This window comes from Ctenocephalides felis, unplaced genomic scaffold, assembly GCF_003426905.1.
Source record: "Ctenocephalides felis isolate EL2017-DRISC unplaced genomic scaffold, ASM342690v1 CF-g0.4_SCAFFOLD_01886, whole genome shotgun sequence".
NCBI classification, from domain to species: domain Eukaryota; kingdom Metazoa; phylum Arthropoda; class Insecta; order Siphonaptera; family Pulicidae; genus Ctenocephalides; species Ctenocephalides felis.
In genome coordinates, this window is record NW_020538040.1 from 31241365 (window position 1) to 31262500 (window position 21136).

Genomic DNA, 21136 nt, shown 5'->3' on the forward strand with positions numbered 1-21136 from the left:
AAACTGATTCGAAAACTGTTGAAACTTGAGTTTTGAGAATTTTGAATGTTGGGATAATAACATTCTGAATAGCGCAGCTAAGGGCTATCTGTTACATTGGTAACTAGTAACAGGCGTTTTTCAATATGATCCTAATATATATTAAATAATCTTTTTGTTTCCATTGGATATGTAAAATGCCCTGCACAATTAATAATTGATGAGCTACTGAATCATTTTGAATACTGCCAAAATGTCATTTGCTGTGCATTCAGGCGTTTACACATAAACTGCAACGTCACTCGTATGCTGTAGAGCTGAGTCAGAAAGACCCTGATATCTAAGATCGTTTGCCATAACATTGGTCTGTTATGCGGCAGAATCGATTCATAAATTTTAAGATAAATCTTATTTTGTTTTAAATTTATCAATTTCGATAATGTACATCAACTTTTGTGCTAGCTAAATTAATAAAATAGTTATTTTGATTAATGTAAAAAAGTTATACCTGAGGTTAGTTGAAACATACAAAAATTATATACAGATGGAGGTGAAGAAAATTGGATGGAATGTATAGTTTGTAACGTGTGGAAACATGTAAATTGTGTTACAGGAGAAATTTTATCTTTTATTTGAATTATGATATTAATTTTAATTTACATTGATTTATGATAAAAAAATATTACAGATTTTATTACATATTTTATTTGTATTCATTATAGTTTGCGTTGATTTATGAAAAAAATACTTAGAAACAAGTCAATTTTTTTTTCAAAATTAGTAAAGAATTATCAGAGGTATAATTGCGTTTTCTTATCGTTACTACTAGCTGCCACAGTAGATGTTACAATTAGCCCCTAACACGGGGTAAGTTGTAATAGTTAAAGTTTTTTTTTGGCAGAAGAATAGTTTTAGCACTATTTTGCAGAAATATAATTAGTGGATTTCAAATAAAGATGAAGTATGATTGTTCGAACAAGTTCAGATTATTGGTTTCAGTCAGTGCCTTACATTAACATGTTCCTGAGTGTGTTGACGGTTGTGACACTCGCCCTTTTCTTGTATAATTTGATTTTATGACTAATCGTATTTAACCCTCCGTCGATCGGAGTGGCCTGGAAAGACTTTTTTCGACTTCAATTAAAAAAAAATACTTTCAGTAATCCTATCGACTTGAAATTTCTGGACTTTTCCTAAAATTTCATTAGCTGTGGATCAATGAAAAAAAAGGACGAAAAAATGTGTGGTCCAGCCAGACTATTCCGACCGTTCGAAAGTAAATGAATATCCGACCGACGGAGGGTTAAGGACAGTGTTTCAGTATTTTTACGTATATAAATGTTCAAATTAACATTTAACTTAATTTTCTCCCAGCTAACTGGTAAATTACCAAAATTATGGCTAATCCGAAAAAAGCGGCACTACCGTACCCAGTCTTCTCTACGACATTCTTGATCAACAAAAATCATTATTGATTTATAAGTTTACTGAATAAAGATGAAATGTGATAGCCTTTTATTAAGTTCTATTATTTAATTTGATGCGAGCAACATTTCTTGTACATTAGTACAGAAATCCTAATTGGATGAAACATCAATACAAACATTAAATTCTTTAACAAGATTCGAAAGTTTTCTCTCGAAATGTTTGCTTAGAGTTTGCTGAAATTCCTGTTTTTGATTTTTCTGCCGAAACTCTTAACAAACTTGTATTTACTAAAAACCAATAGGATCTGCGCATCGTCAATGCGAATCGAATGTTTTTTGAACCATTGAAATGGATTAAATCATTCATACATAAATATATACATTTTTTTATAAGTTATCAGGGAGTAACTTACTTTGCCAAGTTGAAAAACTGTGCATTTAATTTAATTTATTTTGTTTGATATGCTATGTCTGTTTTTGTAATGAGTTGTTAATGAAATATAAAGCTAATGATGCCATAAAAATCTATGCTGATTTTAGAAATTCAATTAACAAAATAGTCCGATATATATTTTTAGTTGAAACTATTGGAACAGTTTTCGAAATTCCAATTAATTGAATGTCAAGCAGTTCTAATCAGAATTTAATTTTTCTATTTAAATCGAAGATGTAGTAATTTTTGGTCAACTATACACAAAAAATACTATTTTGATTTTTTAAATTCATAGTTATCATTCGATTTTTTTTAGTTAATCAAATTTATTTTCACTGTTATAATTTATTTTGCCTGATATTATTCATACGATACTGGAGTATGCAGTTTTCTGTGGTGTTCGCGATTTTTGCTTTCATCGGAATTGTTTTAGTTGATTGATTGATGTGATACTGATATGATATATTTGTTTAGAAAAAAACGTAGAGTATATTTTATTTCAAGGCTAGGAATAGTTAGACCTATTTATTAATTGGAAATATTAGACTCAAAATTTATTACTCATTTTCTACATTTTACAACTAGAAGATAACTTATATGTTAAAGGTCAGCCATTTTTTTACCCAAATTTTACGTTAGTGTTTTTTGAGTTATGTTAAGATTAATATACGATATGCATTCTTTTTAAATTGAAATTAAGACGTTTGGGAAACGTGTTTCATTAGATTTTCCCTTGTAAATACAAAGCAAGGAATAATCTTATGATAACTATAATTGTTATCATAACATTATTCCTTGTTTGTTTATATGTGAAATACGCCCGATCGCACGGCCAATAGATAAACATTTTCATAATTTTCAATACCAAGAACAAATATAAGATAGCGTTATGAGCGCTATTTCATGAGCTGTGTTACGGCAGAACTGCCCCATAAACTATTACAATTTCTGCAATAGGACGAATATTTTATTGGGCTATTTTTACTGGGAAACATATTGCTATTTATATTTCCAAATGAAAACTGATGTCTCTACTGCTTGGCATCAGGTTTCTCGAAGCGGGATTGAACCCGGGACCTCTGATTCAGGTCCAGTAGCTTTAGCCTTTGGTGAGCCAATTAAGAAAGTAACTTTTTTTTATCTCGCCAACTTGGGCTAAAAAATACGGTTATTAAATGTTTCAGTTTATCGTAAAAAGTTGTTAAATTATTCCTCTTACCTGTATCACATGTTGTTATTGGACGGTTTTATCATCTAATATCACCTGCATACGACATGAAAGTCGCAAAATCGATATTTTGCATACAAGTTCTGGTTGTCAGTTAATTTCCTGCCAGCTTGATCAGCATTTTTCGCTCTTCTATAATAAAAAGTAAAACATGAGGAAAATTCTATATCTAGCGGGGCTTAAAGGTCCGCGGGTAAAAGGGTCCACTACCGACATCTCAGAAACAAGTAATGTTAAGAATTTTTAGGCAACAATATTTGAAAGTAGAGGGAAAAAGTTTATGACCAGCATCACCTTAATTCTTACGACGTTGCTATCGGGAGAAAAACGGTAATGTTTGAAAATCCATAACAAAAGCATTTTCTTTCGTTGTTTTTTGGTTGTGAGCACTGTTGTTTAGTTTACTTTAATATCATTTTCAAGTAAACGTTATTTAATTGTTTTATAAGATATATTGTTAATCTTATGTTAGATTCAACAGATTTTTTGTATCACCTCTATAAAAGCTTACACCTGGTGGGGCAAAAAGGACCAACTGAATCTATAAAGGTGTAGAAAGGTGTAGGGTAAATAATACAGTAAATTAAAAATAGCAATTTTACAAGAGACAAATTAAATAAATAGTTATTCCAACTCTGCTGATGAATATTTCTCACGAAATACCTGATCAAGGTTATTTAGTGTTTATTAGTAAACGTGATTAATGGATGCCCCCTTATTGGGTAAAAAGGAGCAAAATATTAATATTACAGTATGTGGATAGTTTTTAAATAGTAACAAGTTTTTGTCACAAACTAACTTTTCATTACATGTAATCAATCCACTAGAACAAATGACAACATTCACACAATTTTCAAAAATTTAACGGTATTTTTCAATTTTTCACATTAACGCCATGTATTTCGAAACCTGAATGAAACCAATATGAGAAAACTTTACAAATACAACTATGGTAACGCGACGTAAGAAAGAGCAACAAATACGGCGTAAGTGGTTTTTTATCATATGACGGGTATGAAATGTCAAATTTGATTGTCACTTCGAATTTATGCCGAAATTGGCTGTTTAATTTTTGAATTATTTTCACTAGCAAATCATATAACTTTCACTTGAAATTTACATACTAAACATTGGTATATTTTACTATTATTTAATGTTGTCAGCGCTTTGTTTTCAAATTAAATTTCTTGGTTAATATTGACCATGATCAGTCATTTTAGAATTATAAATTAAGATTTTTTTTATTTACTTTTATGAATTACAATCTTTCATTATAAACAACATTCAGTAATTTTTATGGTTTATTATATAAGGAAAAAAGGTTGAAAGGTTACCCAGTGGTGATCCGTTTCGGTGTTGATTATGTGAAATAATTAAATAAAGCTTATGATAGTAATTGTATATATTATAAATTAGTACACAGTGCTAATAAAAGAATGTGTATCCAAATGTTAGTGAAGGATTTCAGAAAGGGGCCGTTTTTAAGTCGTTCGATGCCATAGTACTTTACTAAATAAGAATATCTTTTTGATCACTTGATTCTAATATAGCACGTTTGGTCGATGTGGTGTATAATGTAGATTTTTCACCATAATCGAGTATTAATTTTTGCTGTCAACTTTTTTTTTGTCTATCCCTTAATAAGTTATTATTAAATTACAACATATTTTTTAGATCATCAACATATAACAAAAGCATAGTGCCACATATTCTGTGCTCTATTAAGGTCAATTTTCAATCTATAAATTTGTTATGAAAAGATTGACATTATATATTTAAAAGATCTTCATTTCTTGTTCAAGAATAAGTATACGAAGACTTTCTGAAATATTGTCTCCATATATACTTCTCGATCCTCTTTTTTTCAATAATAAGTATATGAAGACTTTTTGCATTACTGTCTTCAGTAGGGTAAGTTATAGTCATCGCAAAAAAATCGAAAATGATTTTTTTTTATATATCTTTACGTTTTAGAAGTTTCTGAACATTTTGGTATACCTCAGAAAAAATTGATGCATGTGTGTGTATGTGTTTGGGTTTGACGTTTTCGGGAACACGGTTCAACCGATTTTAATTATTCAAAAAACATTCGATTCCTATTGATAAGGAGACGTGCTGATTCTAGCACTTATTATTATTTATACGGGGCAAAAAGTAAAGAACTGATTAAATTTTTAGGAAGGCAGGTCTAGTGGTTTTGGAGATCTAGTAAAAAAAAGTAAAAAAGAAAGCCATTTGGCGGTCAAAAATGGTCATTAGACATAGCTAAAGCAGTACGATTACTTTGAAAAAAGTTCAAAATTTCCAAAATAATTCAAAATAAATAATTCATTTTTTTTCCAAAAAAGTAATTTTTTTTAATTTAAAATTTCTCAAAATTCTAATTTTTTCGAAACAATTTAATATTTTTTTTAAAAAAATTTTTTTGTTACGGGAGCAATTTTTCTTAAGGCGCGATGCCAAGCACCACTAGTTTTTTCAATAATAAGTATATGAAGACCTCTTGAATTGTCTTCATGGATCTTTATATTGATCCTCATTTCTTTTTTAAATTAAAAAATATGAATTATTGTCTTCATACATTTTCATATTGATACTGTTTTTTTTTTCTCAATAATTAGTATATGAAAATTCTGAATGATTGTCTTCATACACATGCTTCATATTGATCCTCATTTTTTTTACAATTATTGCCTTACAATATACACTTCTTCATATATATTGATCCTTATTTTTTTCTTCTCCTTTTTTCGTATATATTGATTTTCATTTCTTTTCTTCTTGTTGAATAATGATTGAGGAACTTTCAATAATGACATTTTTCAGAAATACCTATCAAATAATAATGGGAGTTTTTCAGCTCTATTTTTTTGCAATTTAACTCGAATAGTTTATTTCAAACTAATATTTTTTCATTTATCTTTATATTTCATTAATCTTTTGCCAACAAATAGTATTACCTTTAACTAATAACTATTTATTAATAATAATTGTATTTAAATTATTGACCAATATTATACAGATTTTCTACGATTTAAACGTTTAACATAAAAATGGATTATAATATTGATTGTAATTCAAAATAATAAGATAAAATATTTAATGGGCAACATAAATGTGGTGAAACATATCAGAATATTTATTAACGTCATGATTATAAATTTATAAAAATAATTTTTCAAATGTATTAAACTTTATTACGAGTAGTATGTTTTATATTACATATATAAAATACATTATAATTTTAATTTTGTTGTTCAACATGATAAAACTGCTTTGCATTGATAGTAATGCAACTATCATTCTGTAAAACCTCTTTAAAATTAAAAATAAAATAGTGGATCTATTTAGACCCTGTCTGTTATTTTTTAATTTACGCATATGGGGTAAAGATGATCAGATTATTCTTTTTGGGAAATAAGCAAAAAAAACATGTTGACTAATTCGCTGGGAATTTTACTGAACACAGTTTGATAGTTGTTTGTTTCCTATATGTTATTGGTTGTGATATAACTGGTTTGCTTTTTACAGTATAATTACTTAAAGTCAAATTGGATCTTTGTGCCCCTATACTAATGAATATGAAAAAAAAAACTGTATGTGTGTATGTGAAGTCGTAGGGTAAATCATATAGATTCAATTGACAATTTGGATAACAAACAATATTATATGATTAAAATGATCTACTAATGATTCACACCCAAATACACCAATAATAGATACTTGTCATTGTTACTACTATTTTCCTACTTTGCCATTTTATCTTTCGTCCCTTAATTCCATTACAACATCCTTTTAATCCTTTATTTGCATTTAGCTACACCTTTTACCGCGTTTGCTACTTTATATTTCCTAATCAAATTGCAATTAATTTAAGAATAAATCTTGCTTATTCTCCAGCCTTTGTTTAATTCACTTCTGTAATTAACTTTTCTCCACTCGCCAGTAAATGGTCGGAAAATACGAATTTCATGCTGAACATTCTAAAAATTCAAAGTTTTTAAAATTTAATTATTTTCGTGAGGTGGCCACGTGTTGAAGCAAAATAATAATTTCGTGTAACGACTGCGGTTGCTGTGCAAAATTGAAGCTATTTTAGGCAGGCTGGATCTTGGGATCCTAAATATGTATGGAAGTTATTTTGGTTTCTTTGATAGATGAACTTTGGTGACTGCATATGGTGACGCGTTGAGGATGTTACAAAATACAATGGGATATTAATGCATGAGACTTTCTGAATAATAATTTTGGCTTTATTTGGGAAGAAATATTTTGGATTTGAATAGATTTGATTGAATACTTACTTACTTGATGATCTTAACTGAGAAGATAATCAATCTGTCTGGCGCAAATTTGTGATACGTCACATCTAAAATAATGACCAATTCGTTTTTTTATCATGCCTTAAGTCAGCGGTTTCCAACCTGTTGGGCGCGCGGATTTATTACACATAATTGAAAACGAACGAACACGTTAACTCGGAGTGTTTTCTAAAAGCAAATTTTCACAAATCGATAATTTTTGTAATTGAACCAGTTTCCGTAGGTCTTTAATGGTATGTTCAAGCAAGTACTCTATCATTATACCAAGTAAATCGTCTAATTTTAATTTTAACAAACGTCAAAAAAACTACTCATTTTCTCAAACTTTGAACTTTTAAAATTAAAACTTGTCGTAAGGCCGTAATATTTCAGTAAGTCTTATAAGACCATGATATATATCGCTAAAAAAATTCAATAAAAATCGGCTTAAATTTTTTTTCATCAGTTAATTACAAGGAAACGGCTCGGTAGATTTTCATCTAAAACTAATCAGTATCATTCCCAACTAATATCTTTCGAACAGTTTTTGATTTTTTAAAATAGATTTGGTAGTATGATTTTAAATGTAGATGAAAAGTTTAACACTTTTTTTCAAATTACAAAGAAACGGCTTGGCAGATCGTCTCACAAATTGACAAACGATAGTCCTCATTGAGATACATCGAATGGCTTTTAAATTTTTAAAATCGGTCTAGCCGTTTTTGAGAAATCGTCGATTTACAGCAAAAAATCTGTTCACATACACATACACACACATACTTTTTCCAAATTTGATCTCATTCGATTCAGAATGGCTTGAAACTTCGAGCAAACATAAAATTAGCGAATCGAATTTTTTGATGAAAACATAAACTTCTCCTTCGCGAAGTTAAAATTAGTGTTTATGCATATTTTTACACAATCAGTTGAGTATTTATAAAATTAAATTATTATATTAAGGACTCGTAAACTAAACTACAGTGCTCACAACCAAAAAAACTAACAACGGGATAATATACTATTGTTATAGATTTTCAAACATTGGCTTTTATCTTCCTATATCAACGTCGTAAGAATCAAGGTGATGGCTGGTTATACATCTTTTGCACTCTACTTTCAAATATTGTTAAAAAAATTGTAGCGTTAAATGTTTCTGAGATCGGTGGTTCATTTTTTTACCCGCGAACTTTTAAGCCCCGTTTTACCCTATAATATAACAAATAGTAGTCTGCCCGAAGGCAGGTCCATGAGAGCACTACAAAATCTTCTTCTGATTTTCTTCCACTACCCAGTTTATTATTCCCATTATCGTTTTATTACTATTGATTAATGACCATTTATCACTTTATATTCGTTTTTATGAATTCAAACTTGTACTGCCATGCTTTCTGGTCCTATGCTTCGGCTTTCAGTTCCCTGTATTTCTTATTTTCGCGTAAGTCGTCAATCTTTTGCATTCTTCTTCCCAATCCTTTCTACCCAGTCTACTCTATATCTAATAATTAATATAACTTTTGTTTATATATATATATATATGAGTATATCAAGAAATTATTTGATCATTTCAATAATGAGTAATGTCACGTTCAAATCCACAAAATTCGTTGTCTGTAAAAATTCTTACCCAATTATATTTTTACATTCCAAATTACCATATTTATAATTAAAAATTGCGCAATGAAATTAATTCGATTCAAAGCTTATTTAAACATTTGTATAACACTAAATTAAAAGTCGGAACTCTCGCAACGTTTATAATGAATTCATTTCTTCAAACCCCATTTTATTGCTTTAAGTGGCGCGTGAATTTTTATGAAACATTAATTCATGAACGCGACACGTTTATCAAGTAATTTTTAGATAGATATCAGCACTAATTTTAGTAAACAGGATACTTAATATAATAACTACCTGTTAACACGCATTGTAATGGACTAGTTTTATATTGCATTAAGACCTTTGAATGAATGAATTTACGTGAAAGACAAACACTGTTGCGCTGGTGGATAGAATTATTAGGAATTTGTTATGACAATATTTAGGATTCACCTGAAAAGTGTTCATACAAAACTTTATTTAACGTCTTTGAACTTTGTTTTCTTATGAACTAATAAATGTATAATTATGAAGCTTCTGATAAGCCTATAAGTTATATCCCGGCCTTATTTTTTTTTGATAATTACAGATCAAATGGCATTGTTTAATAGAACTATTCAGTTGATTGAGGAGGCGTCCATTAATCACGTGATCGATTTTTTAGGGATTTCCTCACCCTTTGGTGTTACGTCGTAATATTTAAAATTATCACCCCTCCTCCACCAAACATCACGTGTATTTAAACGTAAAATTTTTCGAAGGAATTTTTCCAATTTATGAAAAAATCGTATTTTTATTTTAATGTTCGGATTTTGTCAAACGCCCCCTCCCCTTAAAAGCCTCTCGTGATTGATGGACGCCTCCTAAGGGTATTCTAGTCTGCAAGTCGTAAAAAAGGCAAATAATATTTTTACTATCCGTTTTTAAGATATTAATTAATGTGCTTTAAAGATACAGACTGAAATTAAAAATTAAAAACAAGTAGTTAACAGTTGTCTCGAAAAATGGGCACGTAACCATACCTATCCATCATTTTAACCCTCTAAAAATATATAAAGAATTATTAATCTATAATAATGTCTCACTTTTATATTAAATACGTAGAATTTAGTTTTTTTTTAACAAAATAGAGACCGCATGAAAAAAAAATTAAACAACTTTATTGATATTCTCCCATTTTTTAAAAAAAATAGTAAAAATCGGGATATGGAGATTGCCTGATTTTGAATTCTTACTGATGAGAAGCCTATAAAGGAGTTTCTATAAAAATTCCAAGTAAATCGGTGTAATAAAAGTTAAGAAATCGTGGGTATCGTATCGAAAAAGACAGTTTCGAGAAAAACACGTTTAAATTAAGTTTCTCGGACAAAAGTTGTCAAACAGCTATATCTCCAAAAATAACGTATTTTTTTTAAATCCTCTTGTACACATTTTTGGATAGTTAATCTTTAAAAATATAAAAAAAAACAAAAATGTTTTCTTAAATTCTAGACCAGAATAACTCCTTAATACGTACGCATAAGAAAATAGTGCTATAATATTTAGTGCAATGAAATTTGAAAAATATTTGTCGTTTATTGAATCTTCTTTTAGTTAGATGATTAACAATAACTGAAATTTTATTTTTGTAAAATGAATATTTTTCAGATTTCAGATTTCAAAAGGATATATTTAAATAAAAAAACTATTATTACATACATTATATGATATAATATGTGAGATTATTACCCAACTCCAACAATGTTTATGAATATCGTTATACATTTTCCGTAAAAAAGACCACAAATAAGTGCTTATACGTTTTTCAAAAGAGTGATTTCAAAAACTCTATAGAATGCAGTCTAAGATCAACTTTTCATTTATTTTAGTTATTAGTCACAATAATTATCAATGAAAATGCAATAGGTACTAACTTTACTTTTATAATATTAGCTACTCATAATTTCAAAAAGCTTATAGTGTCCTGACGACATTTTTTATAGAGATATAGAGCTACTTTCCAAAAAGAATCAATTTTTGATAGGTTTTCTAATAAGTTTTCACTAGAAGCTTTGTTCTTTCAAAAATGTTGATATTTTTCGCAAATTATTCTCGACTATTTTGAGTGGACTGCTTTACACGATCTTGGCAGAAATAAAACAAAATAAAAGCTTATAAAGTAAAAGAATGCTCACTGGGTCAAATGGCCCAGCGTGGTAATAATAACGGTATACATTACAAAATACAAAATAGTAAAAACTATTTTAACAATATATTGATGAGTACGATAAGTTTATACAGTCAAATTTGCAAAAACAATAAAATTATACATGCTATTCCAATTCCAAGTTCAAAACGGGTCATTTGACCCGCTTTTGGCATGATTAGTGTTAAAGTTAAAATTACTGCGTTGATTCAATTATATTTTTCACACTCAACATTTTCACTGTTGAGTTTTCACGGGTTCCTGTAATGTACCTAGATCATTATTATGTATTTAGATCATCCAGCAATTTTTAATTACTTGTGTTTTCGCTGAAACTTGATTTCGAAAGTGAGACTGTGCCAAAATTCCTTGCATGCTTGGCTGCATTTCGTACGAATAAACGAGTATTACGGCTTTTTCGCAAATATTCTTAACATCAAGGCGTATAGAGTATGTGATACATTTTATGTTATCGATGGAAAGAAATTACATGATTGATTACATGGATATTATTACGCATTATCGTTTTTATATAATCGACAAATATTTGCTAGAGTATTACGTACTTAGGGGCACATTTGCAATCATTCGATGATAATGATTAATAATAAAATGAAGTAATTATGTGAAGGTAAAAAGCTGTTGATTTTTGACACAAATATGGGTATATGTTCATATAAGAAAAATGTTTAAAGCATCTAGTAAAAACCATTAAAAGTTGGAATTCTCGCACTGTAATTTGAAAATTTTGAAAGCTTCAAATTTTGAATTTTTTGAAATATTGTACTATTTTGAAAATTTTGAAGTTTTATATTTTGAATATTTTGAACTTTTTTTCAAAGCAATTGCACTGCGCTGTTGTTATAGAGACGAAATATAAACGCGCGTACGCGCTGCGTCGCAACCTAACGGATAAACATTAGTATGGAATTCATAGAAATGTAAACAAAATTTGTACTTATTATTAAAATCTCTATAAAATATCTGATAATTTGATGCACGTATGACTAATAATCATTTTTGACCACCAAATGGTAATGTTTTTTTTTAAAAGGCTTTTTTTTTCAAAAACTTCAAAATTTCTCACAAGTTTTCTCACACATATTCATTTTTTGTAAGATATGTCAAAATGGATAGAAGGCTTCAAAATGTAAATATATGCAAAGATCTTCATTTTTCTCTACCTTACGTCGAAGTTAATAATGATTTTGTTGCTAGTTATTTTATCATTTAGAATATCAAATTCAGCTAGATGAGTAATTAATTTTACTTCACAATAAAATAGTTAATAATGCACAATAAATGTTTAATAATACAATAATAATAATAATAAGCACAATAAATGTAAGTTGTTTAGATGTAATATTTGAGTTGATATGATCTCTCTAGAAAGATGAGTTAATTTCTTGTCTTGTTTAACTTTCTTGTCTGTTTAAAACCTTTGAGAATAATACTGTCTGCTCAAACAGAAAACTTGCTTTTTATCATTTAAAATTTAAAAGTTCTCTAACTTTATATCTAATTATTTCTCTTCATTTCAGTTCTGAAATGTTTACGGCTGTCGACGGATCCAGTCACTCTGAAGTTAAAACGAGGTAAGTTCGAATTGGAATATCTCTTTATATTTATACCTTATTCAAGAATAGTTTCTTCATTTTTTTTTCATTTTCGAATTAATACTTGAATATTAAGAAATTAAATTAAAAAATAATACATGAATAAATTATTAGGTTAGGCCATAGGCTCTCAAAAAAACAAATGTTAAATTTATACATTTATTAATTTATTTAAAGTAAAGTAAGCGATCAGTAAATTATCATTTGGCGACAATTTTATAAGGATTAATCATACATCTCTAGGCGAATGCAGCCCAGTCATATTTTTTGTTAGGAGATGTAATATGATGTCTGTTTTACAATTATTAAATCGTTTTTTAAAATTTGATCTTTAGTAACCAGAACTAAAATGAGTCTCAAAAAGCTAAAAAAATATTTAGCTTTTTAATAGTCAGCAAATCTTGCGACCATAACTCGAATGCTAAACACATGCTACAACTTAAACGTTTTTATGGAAATGTACAATATTTTTTTTAGTTTTTTGGCCCATTTATAAATATTGTATAATATACAATTTTTATTTTAGATAGTATGAGTATCTAAATAATATAAGTAAATGATAATTATAAATATGTGGTATTGTGATACACTTTCGCAATTTTTTTGCTGACCCTTGAAAGTTGTCATGGACCTTTCGAATGTTGTCGTAGACCCCATATGTGCCACTTTGAGAATCACTGGGTTAGGGGCTTTGGTAGTCAATAGGTTATTGGAAAATTGAAATATCCAAATTTTGAGTTTTTAATTTGTCAAATATTTTAACGATAAGTTTCATTACTAATTTGTATTTGAAACTATGAAGCTAAGTCAAGCATACGTTATAACTCTCAGGGTTTTTTACATACAAATTCGATATTTTTCATCAGAATAATTTGGAAATCAAAATCTGAGAGTATGAAACATTTTCTTAACGTCTCTCGTATATTTTATTTTTCTGATTTGCTGAATTTGCGTCTTATATGTGCTTCTTCATTCAACTTTGCAATAATACTTTTATTGATAATATAATCACTTGACATTTATGATATGGGTATCTGCCATCATTCATAGATATTTATAAATTATTCTTTATTAAATAAATGGTTATTCCAACTCTGCTCTGATGAATATTTCTGGCAAAATACTTGATCAAGGTTATATACAGTGTTATCTCTGTAAGAAATGTACCCATGAAATTTATATTTTGCATTGGTTAAATAATGTATCTAATATTTTGCAAATTTTTTTCAAAATTAAAATAAGACATTTTAATCCGTCTATGGGGTAAAAAGGACCAAGTAACAATTTTTTGAAAAACAATGAAAAATCACGTTTCTGCAACGATGAGTTTTACTGAACATAGTCAGATAGTTATTTGTTTGATACGTGTAATTTGTTGTGATATAATTGTTTTGGTTTTCATAATATAATTACTAAAAGTCCCCAGGGACTATTGTGCCCTGTCCTACTCTGTCGATTAGAAACCTATACAAATGCTATTATATTAAATTATTTACATTACTCTTGGATTTCTATACATGTTTTCATCGTGATACAATAAATGATCACGATGCATCTAACTCTTGCCATATTTCTACTGAGCTTACTCTGAACCATATTTTACTGTAAGATTCCCGTTACAACGTTCAATCGCATGTATCTATTCGCCTTTTAAATTAAAATTAACGCAATATCGATTATTGGTTTTTATATGTTATTTTTCCAATGAGAATGTATGCAAAACTATACCACAGCGCCATAGAATTTAACCGCATAATATTTCAATATGTTCAATAGGTACATGTAATCTTTGCACATTATGCATGTGAAATGCGAACACTCGGTCTCGTTAAATCATATCGGCAAAAGTCACGAACGCGTTAGAGCAGCACAGGGGGGATCAACATTTCCCACTTTGTAGGCTAATAAATTACACTGCGCGACACAATTTTTTTTCTGAGATTTTATGATGGTTTTTTGGTAATTCGAGGACGCTGATTCCGAAAAAGGAATTTGGCTAGCACTCTAATTTTTGAAATATGCCAATATGCTGATGACAACATATTTCAATTTATGCCTTCAAAGTCTTTCTATATGATTTTCGAGCATTGACAAGGTCTGAATGATTTCGTCAAAAGCTCGAACAATTGTCAACCATTATGTGGTTCTCCCATCTTCCTTAATATCGCTCCTCCAAAGTCCTGATGCCTTGGTGGATACTCTCGCCCTGATCTTCGCTAATATTTCCAAGATTCGTTTTGAATAAGGGTGCGGGTGATAAATTCAAATCAATTACATCAAATATATCAGTTTTTATTTTTTACTATCTTCTCATTTTAATGTTGATTTCTGCATCTATATTACATGGTAGGCGGAATTTATTGATGTTCTAGGTTGTTCATCGTTAGCATGGATAGGGTTCATGTATCTGAACGTAAGTAGACCTTAATACCATTGGGGTTGTAGTTTATGACAGCAGCTAAAACTCTTAGTTTAGACAGCTCCATCCAATCCTATTTTTCGTATATGGTCGGAAATAGTTTTTTGAACTGGGTAAAGCCTTTCTGTGATCTCTGATGTTGTCAGAAAAGAAACCTGCTTTAATATTACCTTAACAACATCATCATCGATCAAAAATGTTTGCCCGGAACTCTGAAAGGTCGAAAACACCTGTTTCAAATTTTTTGTACCATATTTTGCATATCCTACCAGAAACTGTACCATCACCACTTTCAATAAACTTTACATGATTCTGTAGCATTTCTTATTAAAATTCAATAACGTAAATGAACTTTGTCAGTCGCCACGGTTATACTTTAGTTTCACACTTAAGACTAATGTGAATCCACTTTATTATAGTTTGTTTTTTACGTCAATACGTATACATTAAGCTGTAAAAATAAAGAGCCGATTATTCAATAAATAAACGTGCAATAAAATTTGGTGTAAAATTTGTTATAATTTTGGACGGAACTTTCTGGTTGACCTAATATAAAACGATCTTTGGCATGACGACATAGTTTCTATAGTATTCTGTTAAATGCTTTTAAATTTTGAACTTACCGAAGAAGAATTTTTGTTTCTGCCAGAAACTATAATTTTCTATTTTGTTTCTTCAACATTTCAAGTTTAACACCAAAATTGAGATAAGTATGTGTATGTGTGAGTCTGTGTACTGCACGTATATAAAAGCCGTTTGAAGAAATTTGATAAAGACTCGCGTTGATTAGTTTTGTCCAAAGATCGCTCGAGCTGTTTTTTATATTTAGTAGAGAAGCGCAAAATTATCCGTTTACGTTTTCGACAAAAATCTTCAACTGATTTGACTGTTATGTGGTGATTAGTAAAGATTGGCTAAGCCGTTTCTTTGTAATTAATTATGGAAAAAATTTCTTGTTTGTTAACTAAAATATTTTACCGGTAGTCAATGAACCAAAGATGAGTAAAAACAATTGGGACTGGTTATAATACACCATGTCATTTTGTCCTTACTTCCCCTACATGTTCTATAAGTTGTATTGAGCGATGCTTATTACCAAGAACAAAAGTTCTAAATTTTTTCATAAAATTTGATTTGATTGAAGACCCCTCCCACATGTCAATCGCATCATTTAGGTTCCTCATCCCTGATTTAGTGCGTTTATAACTTTCCTAATACGTTTGACATGTATGCTCGTACCGGGTTCGTTACACTCCTTCACACGCCTGTGACAAGTTAAGGGGTACTTTTAAGGGTATTTCTAAATATGAGTTGCTCATAAAATACATCAATAACTGGCAAACGAAATCCTAAAAAAATATTTTTGCTTGTTAAAAAATACGCCCATTTTCATACATATACACATTCATATATTAAAGATTACAGGTATTGAAATATTTAATATTTCCATGAAAATTTATTCCGTTGATCGATCATGAAAAGTCTGGTTTATTATTTTTTCAGATCCGCAAGTAAAAGCTCATGTTCGAAGGTATTTATCTTCGGCAAGTCAGCAGGATACGGTAGCTCCGGTGATCAATAATCATTGTGAAAATCTAAGGTAACGAATTGGTATATTTTTTGCTTTTTGTAGGAAAATTGAAGCTCTTATACTGAGAGCATGATATAGAACTATTTGGACATGCTTTAAGACTCAATAAAAATTCAGTTTGAAATGAAATGCTCAAAAAACCATATCATTAATTCTAACTAATTTGTGTTGTAAATTTATAGTTTTAGTATAAATATACATATATAAGGTAGAGCTGGGCTTAATGGTCCGCGGGTAAAAAGGTCCACCACCGATATCTCAAAAACAAGTAGAGTTATCAATTTTTTAACAAAAATATTTAATAGTAGAGGGTAAAAAATATATACCCAGCCATCATCTTGATTCGAGCAACATCGCTATCGGGAGATAAACAGCAATGTTTCAAAATCCATAGCAAAAGTACTATCTTTTGGTTGTGAGCACTGTTGTCAATATAATTTTTAAGCGCACGTTATTGAATTGTTTTTACCAAAACTTTACTCTGGCAAAGGTGTAAACAATAAAAAAATATTAAATAAAACAGTGAATTAAGTTAACGTTAAAGAGCAACTTTGCAAGATATAAGTTGAATATACCTATTATAACTATACTGATGATTATTTCTGACGAAATACTAAATCAAGATTGTATACAGTGTTATCTCTGTAAAAAATGTACCCATAAAATTTATATTTTGCATGGGTTGATGTAGCTATTAATTCGTAAAATTTCTTTAAAATTAAGAATAAGAAACCCATTTGCCACCTCGTTTACCTCGTTGGTGACAAATTTTTTGAAAAACTGTAAAAAACACATTTCTACAATAATGAATTAACTGGGAGTTTTACTGAACATAGTCAGATAGTCATTTGTTTGATACGTGTTATTTGTTGTGATATAATTGGTATGGTTTTCACAATATAATTGCTCAAAGCCAAATTGGACCTTTCTGCCCCGCCCTACCCTATATAAAACTATAATTTTAATTAACTTTCTATCTCTACGGGAAACAGTCAAACGGACTAGCGGATTACTAAAAAATGATTATAATTGTCTTCATATTTAATGCCTTAAATATTAAATATAATAGTAACGAGGAGTCCGAGATGCACTAAACTTGATTATATTATGTTATTTTTATACAATCAAATTGATAACAAAAAAGATCATTGCGTCAATCGAAACCCGATGTTTCAGATTAGTAAAAGCCAACATATGGTTTTCCAAAAAGGTGCCAAAACGTGTAATAAAAATACAAGATAAAATTTTATATGTATTGTAATAATATTGCATGCGAAAAATGCATAAAAAACAAAAAAGATCTTATATGTTTGTTAATTCCTTCGTGATATTAACAATTTTTATATTTTGTTAACGAAAATACGAATTGCGTGAATTTGATGGGTTTTTGTAGAGAGGTATATAAGAAATGCCCTTAAACCTAGTTTTAAATAAATTAATTAAATAATAAATTTATGAACAATAAATTCCGAAAAGCACATTACCGCGTAAAAGTTGTATTGGTCACATTGTGTCAAAAAGAAACCGAAATGCAGTCCTGACACATTTTGTGAAAATTTGAATATGGATAAAATTCTTATAAAAATATTATAAAGTGAAGACAGTTTAAAGGAAAATTAATAATTTCAAATATTTTAATAAAAATTAAGATTTCAAGTGAAATAAAAAATGTAAAAAAAAATTGAAAAGCAGAGCTAACAAGTTGTGCCGTTTGCTAAATTCTTTATACTTAACTCAATTGCCATACTTCTCAATATTAAAAATTATTATTATTAATAAAAATAAACATTAATCTAAAGATGTATCTTTATAAAAAGTGCCTTAATATAACTTTATTATTATTTTTTAGCCCGCCCTTGGGACAATGTATACCAAGAACGCCGCCGCATGCAGCCAGCGGCGTACGCGCCAATCTTCAGGGAACGACGAGAGACAGTAGCGGCAGCGACAGCGACAGTAATCATCATTCATCACGAAGTTCGGACAGCAACAGGACGAACAATTCACATTCACAAAGGAACGGACACGCATCTGGACAGGAAGAGAGGACAACGACTAAGACGCCCAGGTAATAAAAAACCAGAGGAATCTAACCAGAATTATCGTCTGATACAAAATCAACGAATTTGAATGAATCTATAACTCGAACCTTAAATAAAATGATTACCTTTCACAATAAATATATTCCCAGAAAACACGAGAAAACCATTCATAAAATAAACTTTTGAAGGCGCGAACACGTTTGAACTGACTACTGCGTCGCGCCAATTTTTAATAAGATGCCTATGTCATTTTGTTAACTTTTCGTAAGTAATAGTAATCGCAAAAAAATCGAAAATGATAATTTTCATATATCTTTACGTTTCAAAGATTTCTGAACATTTTGAACATCCCTTAGAAAAAATTGATGTCTAGCAGTTTTGGAGGCAGGTGTAGCGGTTTCGGTGATGCAATAAAAAAAAGTAAACTAGTGGGGTGGGTGGCATCGTGCCTTAAGGCAAATTTCTGGAACATCCTATATTATATTTAAGGAAATAAATGCTTTCAAATAGATTATTATAAATACTGTAACATTGTCTATTATTTATAAGAATTATATAAACTGAATTGCACAAAGTTACAATTATTCATTTAAAGTATAAAACTTAGAACTTTAGCCAGAATTAAAATAAAATCCGAATTATATTCGGTATACAAAAAAAAAAAAAAAATGGAAAAAAATGTTTAATTTTGAAATTAAAATATAGTCCCAAAAGCAATTGTTTCATCAAAACAAGCAGAAAGTTTTTTGAATCGTTCAAATCGGATGCTTAGTTTTCGCAAAAACTGCCATTTTTTGCATATTTAGCTACATATCTCCGAATTGTCTGGAAGTAATAACCACTTCTCACCATCATTACGAATTGAATATCTTTTGGATCATTCAAATCGGATGCTCCGTTCTTTCAAAAACTCGTTTTCTATTTTCTGCACCCTTTGCTCCGTATCTCCGAAACGGCTGGTATTGCCTCTGCCAAAAACTAATCTGCACATCTTCCTATCGATAGGAATCGAATGTTATTTTAACCATTCAAATCGGTCGATCCCTGCGCCCGAAAACGTGGACGAAAAATTGCGGACACACATACATTCATTTTTTCTTAGGTATGCTAAAATGTTCAGAAACCTTCAAAACGTGAAGATATGCAAAAAATTTTAATTCCAATTTTTGAACAATTACAATAACTTACCCTACGGGAAGTTAAAGAAATGCCATGTGGTGGTCAAAAATGATCATTGGACATAAGCATATTAAATTATCAGATATTTTATAAAGACTTTTAGAAAGTAATAGGAACAAATTTTATTTATATTTCTATGGTTCCGTACCAATGTTTATCTGTTAGACTGCAACGCGGCGCTTACGCGATTCGATAATTCGTCTCTACACAGCTTCGAAAAAGAAAAGTTTCCAAAATATTTCGAAGAATAAAAAAAAACAAAGTTTTAAGTATTTTTTTTAGATCTCATTTTTTTAATCTCTATTTTTTATAAATTTTAATTTTTGCCATGCACCACTAGTTTACTCATGACATTTCAAACTACTCCTAGTTGTATTCATTGGTCTCCATATAACGCGATGAAAACGCTGCAATTTGTACTAATTCTGGGCTTTTTCAAAGAATGCACTACGAATTAGCCTGGATTGTATGTTAAATCTTATTTTTCTATAGCACGGTTCCCATACTGCTCTCACCGCGTTAACGGAGGGTTGACAGCATACATTTTTGCCTTTCGCTTCTATTCTAATTCTAAGTGTTATAAGTAACTATAATATGGGTTAATTTCACTCATTTGCAATTTAAATAATTGCAATGTGGAAACAGACTATTTGTGGTATACCACACAAATGTGTAATGTACAGTTTCTATTCAAAGTAGTAATTGGTTTTCGGAGCATCTAATGAAATATTGACGGATGATCAAAGTCTTATAAAATAAGTAATTTCTTAGGTAATATAATATTCATAAAATAAAGATAGACTTTCTATTAAATCAGCTACAAAAATAACAATTACTTGGAATTATACATTATACAGAATAAAATTAATACATTGGAATTAGAAATATTCCAATTTATAGATCAAAATCATTTATTCAATACATCAACTTTCTATGGGCCGAATATTTGTTTTACATCCAAAAAATAGAGGAACAAAAAATCGGTAACTGTAAGCCTATATATGCCAATGAAAAACAAAAATTTTTTTTAAAACATTTTTTGGTATTATATGACTCATAATTATCAGGTCTAACCGGCCAACAATGTTGGCTCACTTTCGTGTATGAATTTCAAGTTGAAGAACTTAGCGAAGGCCATAA

At 29.5% G+C, this 21136-nt stretch overlaps 1 protein-coding gene across 2 annotated transcripts in view; it reads left to right on the top strand.

Annotated features, from left to right (window-relative positions):
- LOC113376787 overlaps positions 1 to 21136 on the top strand; it is a 481471-nt gene that overhangs the window by 443684 nt on the left and 16651 nt on the right. For both annotated transcript variants that reach the window (XM_026616843.1, XM_026616844.1), the window contains exons 3-5: positions 12691 to 12744; positions 16688 to 16784; positions 18625 to 18843. In XM_026616843.1, the coding sequence (XP_026472628.1) occupies positions 12691 to 12744; positions 16688 to 16784; positions 18625 to 18843 (370 nt within the window). The remainder of the gene's footprint in view (positions 1 to 12690; positions 12745 to 16687; positions 16785 to 18624; positions 18844 to 21136) is intronic.